This window comes from Cynara cardunculus (assembly GCF_001531365.2).
Source record: "Cynara cardunculus var. scolymus isolate 2C chromosome LG 10, CcrdV1, whole genome shotgun sequence".
In the NCBI taxonomy this organism is placed as follows: domain Eukaryota; kingdom Viridiplantae; phylum Streptophyta; class Magnoliopsida; order Asterales; family Asteraceae; genus Cynara; species Cynara cardunculus.
Genome location: NC_037537.1, coordinates 27818259 through 27824547, shown reverse-complemented (window position 1 = coordinate 27824547; position 6289 = coordinate 27818259). Strand labels below are relative to the sequence as shown.

Genomic DNA, 6289 nt, shown 5'->3' with positions numbered 1-6289 from the left:
GCAGGCACTACCAAATAGTCAATTAACACGCCACCTCTAACCGAGGCGGCACACATTGTTACAGTGTCGAAAGGGGGATAGATGGGCAAGGAGCTAGACGAGTACAGATTGTCCCAGAGCGGTATAAATTGACTTTTTTGATACCATGTTAGAATATATGAAACCTTATTAGATTACTCACCAAAATAGACATTGAGGAGAAAAGGTGGTTCCAACATATATAGGTGGAAATGGTTCAAGTCTAGTCTATATGATTCTAATATGCACCTCCAAGGGAAACTAGACGGGCACAAATCTTCTCGAAGTCTCGAGAGGGGAATAGATGGCTGAGGTGGCTAGACGAGTATAAATTGTCCCAACGAGTGTGGAGTCCTTAAAGTGATACACCTTAGCTTTGATACCATGTTGGAATATGTCGAATCTTGTTAGATTACTCTTCAGAAGAGCTCTTGAATTGAAGAGAGGTTACAACATACATAAAAAAAAATGATACAAGTCTGGATGTGAGACTCAAATAACTACCATTTGTGGCTGGAGACTCAAAGTCTTCAAGAATGTTCAATTTGTCTGGAAACTCCTACTGTTGGTGAAACCATTCGACATCTTCCTTTTCTTCATAGATTTCACAAACATTCTTATTTATTTAATTATTTTTTGAAACTTCAAAAAATCTTAGTTGGTCGTGTTTTTTTTTTTTAAATTTCTAAGCATACTATCGATTTATCAATCCTCTAAATCGATTGAATTCATCGTCAAAATCGATTGGATATATATTTTTTGCATTATAACTAAACCGAACCTAATCGACCTCAACCCGAATCCCGACCAACTCGAACCCAAAGCAATCTGAGTACATTAACCATAAAAAACCTAATATGTATTATATAAATTAATTTAATTAAAAGAAGAAATTGTATAAATATAAATGGAAAAAGCTTATTGTTAGGAATGATTAAGTATTTGAATGAATTTTTTTAATAAATGTGTCTTTGTACATCTCAAAACATGTTAAATAAATCCTTAAACTTTTCAAAACATATTAAATAAATCATTAGTATTTAGAAATGTAACCTGCAACCCATATAACAGGTAAAACGATAAATTAAAAACTTCCTAAAAACTATCCTAAACGTGAATCATGTGGCTCAATAATGTATTGGTGCTACTTTTAGTATAATTTGGAGCAATTTTCTTATATTTTGGCCCAATTTTTATATATGTATTTATTTATGCTTTAGGTACAAATGTTGTAAGTCTTGGAATCACTAATATATATCTAAGAATTTATTCCTCGTAAGGATTTGGACAAAGTCTCAACACCCCTTTGTTAACTGAACTACATGTCAAAGGCTATTCGTCATAAAGATGTATTTAACAAGTTTTCAAAAGTTCAAGAATTTATTTAACATGTTTCACAAAGTCCAATAATTTATATGTTTTAAAAAATTATCCAAAAACTTAATCACTCAAAACACTAAAGTCCAAGTTTCTCTTTAAAGTTTTTCCTTCTAGAAACCTATAAAGCATGTCCAAGCTAATCCTTTTTTGTTGTTATATGGTCGTAAAATATAATATCCTTTCTTCTTGGAAGGAGATAATTCCAAAAAGCTTCATTAATTAATTTTAACAACCAGATATTTTGTCATCTATTATTGACTCCTGGTCAGCCAATTACTATAACATCAATTATTGAGCTTTGAGAAGGAAAGGGAATTAAATATTACATCAAATCCTCATTACTCATATATATATTTTTGGAAGAATCTCGACAGATTATGACTACAATTTATCAGTATAGATAAATTCAGTGGATACAACTATTATATACACCTGTAATCCTCGTTATTCATTCATGGAACATGGATGTAAACAAACAAAGTGTAATTCTATATACTAATGTAAATGATTTTGCAGAAAATGAAAATTCTTATACATGTATTTGAAATCAACATAAAAACAACAATAACAATTGATAGAATTCGAGAATCTTACTTGTAATTTGCAGATTCTTGGTGAAACGAACACGGATTAAACCTGCACCAACGCAGTGTTCCAACAGAAAAATTCGCAGTAGTATTAGCATTTGTCTAAAGGATGCAACAGTAGAATTCAAGTTTCAACTTGAATCCTGCGAAATAAGATATGTTTGGTAATGGAATTTGGAGAGAAACCACCTTGAAGGCCCCTTATGAAAACCTAACATCCAAGCTATTAAATGATTTATTTAATGCATAAGTGTTGATTCTTATTAGATATGCAAAATTCCATAATCTTATGCTAAATTCATTTGTTAATAAAACTTGAGCTAATTACACTTGGTTTATTTCAGCTCATTCGTCTAATGTTGGTATAAAAGCACGATGTCATACATGTTGGAATTGGTGCATAGCTGAAAATTTGTGGAAAAAGAACATCAAGACCATCAAAGACATGGAAAAACATGAAATGAAAAGAAAAGAAAGCAGGAAAAAGCATGAGCCAAAAAGGAAGACATGGAAAACGTGAAAGTTGGAATGAATTTTTAAATATACTTGAATTTTGTGAAATATATATAATTGAATTTTAAAATTTATAATATGAATTCTTTTTATAAAGATAATTATATACCTGAATCTTGTAAAATAATTTAATTGAAACGAAGGTATCATGCGTAAAAAAGTAAACTATTTAATTATAAAAAATGAAAAAAAAATATCATATTTGTTAATGATTATCTCTTTCTCTAGCTAAAAACAACTTTAAATTAAAACCATAAAATCAAATTTAATTTAGGACTTAAATCGGTCTTTACGGTTCTCAATCTTTTTATGGTTCTCATTTAATTATCGTCATACATAAATATGCTTAACTGTTTGAATTTTTTTTTTTGAAAAGATGGTCTCTAGAAAGAGGATCTATTATGTGAAAATTAATATACCCCTCAAACTAATTTTTCAAACCACGTTCCCCAATGATTTAACTCAGTTTTCTACATTTATAACCATGAGCACACGTAGGATATGTTAGAACATATCCAAAAGATTTTTTAAAACGGAAAAAATAAAGATTTTAGAAATTATAAAGAATATACTCAAGATTCTTTTTTTTTTTTGTTATTATAAGATTCCACTAGTAAAAATTCTAAAAAAAGGATTTTTTTAGAAATTTCTAAGTATTTTCCACAAGGGTCATGTCTAGTCATAGCTCAATTATGTGTTTAGGCTTTTTTTTAACAACCCCACACATCAATTATTGGCCCTTGGAAGGAAATTAAGGGAAAATAAAATATTCATCACTCATCACGTGTGCTTGTAAACAGATAACTCTCAAATATTATCTGTCAACTTTCATCTTTCTGTCTATTTATGTATATATATGAAGCATGGATTAGAACTTGTTCCACTGAATTAAGCTAAATCTTCATTTTCCCTTTGTCTAGCAAGATGAACTCTACGAAAGAAGCCATGCCGTGGGTGGGGCTGTATGTTGCTATGGCATCTCTCCTTTGCACTCTTGCAATGGCGGCCGATGTCTTCCAAGGTTTTCGCCAACGGAAACTCTGGTTTCCATGCAGATTTTTCACCCTCAATGCTACTTCCATCACATTGATAGCAGTAGCACTGAAGCTACCGGTGGATCTATCAGATGATCCTGACAGTGATGATTGGATCGTGAAGTCTATCAGTATCGTTTTCTTATTCACCATGTTATCCAACTTTCTGCCTTCTTTAACGGGTATGGATGACAAGGAACTTTTAACGAACATCATAGCCTTGGCTATTCTCATCATCACCATTATTGTAAATATGTGCATTCAATTAGTTGCTAATGAAGATATTCTTGCATATTCACTGGTAGAAATGTCTATCATGACATTGTTCCCTATATGGCTATTTTGGGCACCTTTAACAGTCCCAACATCTAGAAGAATTTTAGAACACCAGTACCACGAGTTGCACAGATCGGCTTTAGATTGTCAACAGATAAAGTTCTCATCCAAAGAACTCGTACGTCATGTTAAAAGGTATTGGATGATGGCGGAAACTGGTAACCCCCAATTTGTGCTTGCTTGTTCACCCTTCTGTTCTGCTTCTGGGTTGATCAGCTCAGTACTTGCTGCTGTATCAATTTCAATGTTGTTAGAAATGTGGGTCGATGGATTATCTTTTTGGTCTAACTCTGATTATAAGTGGTCACTCCCTCTCATTCTTATCATACAATTAATTGGGATTGTAGTAGGCAGCATTGCACCCATTTTTAGATGTATTACAACTGCGAGTTATTTCAACCTCTCCATTTCATGGAGCATCAACCATATAAACATGTTCAGAGTCGAAAAACATTGGACCCAAAGGCTTCGGCACTGGAAACACATCCATGTCACTTCATATATCCCAGGCCGCCAATGCAAAAAAGTTTTCAATCATGTCAAAAACATGATTTTGAACATTTGTATAGCACTTCAGATAACACTTGTGGTTATATGTAAAACGATATGTCTCATTCCTACATGCATTATGCTCTCTTTCTTTTCTTGTTGCCATTTCGGCAACTCATTGTTGAAAAGGTTTAAAAAGGACTCTCGTGAATCCAACGACAATGTGAAACTAGAGATTGAAGAATATACTGGTTATGTTCTACAAATTGAAGACGAGGCAAAGCTTACAGATAGAACATTGAGAAATATGCTCAGATCTATAACTAAGCTTCTTCACAAGTCTGAAAAGAAACAGCCAAGAAATCTTCTGAAGTTCCTAGAGAAGTCTACAGGATTCAGTGGAGTAGGAGAGTTCGTCAATGACAAAGTCCGACCTTCATGTCCGGAAGAAATCGAGAATTGTTGGAGCCTAGTAGCCGTAACGTTAACAGTCATTGCCCTTGCACTTCCTAACATTGAAAATGGCCAGGTCAAGGGGTTACTTTCTAGCATAAAGGAAGGCCTCCGATTTGTTAGACATATAGAAGAAACTCTCAATGTAAATGGTGAGTTGGTAAAGGCAAGAAAAACAGCTAAACGCATATGGAATGAAGCCGAAGTATACTGCAGTTGGCTGGAAATTGATCTTCAAAATAAGGCTCGTGAAGGGAAATCGTCAGAGGATATTCTTAGATGGTTAGGTGATGAAGCATACAAGATTGTGTTACAGTTCACAAAATGCAAAACCAGAAGTCTAGATGATTCACATCACAAGTTCATTGCTGCAAGTTCCATGTACAGAATCAGCCAAACCATACTGTTCCATTACAATGAACAAGGAAATTGGAAAACCGATATGGAACTTTTTGAGTGGATATCAACTATAATTGCAGATCTATTATGGGCTTGCTTTACCAACTTACCACGAGTTATAACTCTGAAGTGTCATCACGATGCAATAGAGAAAAGGAGAGAGAGAATCCAGACTGCAGCTCGACTTCTTGGTGAATCCAAAACTATTCTGAACATCCTTAAAGAATGCCAACTTCCAGACTTAGATCAGGAATCAATGGCATACATTGCTAAGTGGCAGGCACTACCAAAGAGTCAGATACCCAACGGTCGTCTTTCTTCAGCTGGGATTCAATCAGCTCTTTCATGTTCTAATGAGTCGGTCACGGTATCTATAATGGAATAAGTGTGTTTGATGTGTGTATTCTAGAAATCTACAAAGGCTTCTCATAAAGAGTCTTAGAGATTGGTTGTGTGGTGGTATTGATGTGTATATTCTATAAACCTACAAAGGTTTCTCATAAAGAGATTTAGGGTCTGTTCGGTTTGTATTATATTAAGACCTGTATGAATATAGTTGTCTGTATTGATATAGTTGTCTGTATATTAACATATAAGTTGTTATTCGGTTGTTGTGTTGAATAAACAGTTTGAATGTTACATTTTACTCCCTATCTTTATTTTTGTCTAAAAAACCAAGAGTTTGATGAAAATGTTGAATAAATTTTTGTCTAATGCAATTATCTTTAGAACCAAATCAAGAGTCGAAATCTTTTGCACTTCATATAACCCAACTAAAAGGAATCCTTGAGCAGGTGACCGATGGGTTTTCAGCCTCGATTTCGATGGGCTTGAGCAGGTGACCATTTTACCCCATGCTCCAATCGAAAACAACCTTCACCAACACAGAACACGCATCCACAAACACCAATACACAGCACACACACAGACAATGGGGGAGGGGATGACCGGTGGCCGATGGGTTTTCGGCCTCGATTTCGATGGGTTTGTCACGGAGCAGATCGATGGAAGAAAAAGGCGGATGGGTGAACTTCATTCCCTGATAGATGGAGGAAAAAGAAATTACCAGACAATGGCGGA

General features: G+C 34.3%; 1 protein-coding gene across 1 annotated transcript; it reads left to right on the top strand.

Annotated features, from left to right (window-relative positions):
- Positions 1 to 3422: 3422 nt before the first annotated feature.
- Positions 3423 to 5594, top strand: LOC112520190. The gene has a single exon (XM_025128489.1). The coding sequence runs from the start codon at positions 3423 to 3425 to the stop codon at positions 5592 to 5594; it is 2172 nt and encodes a 723-aa protein (XP_024984257.1).
- The last annotated feature ends 695 nt before the right edge of the window (positions 5595 to 6289 follow it).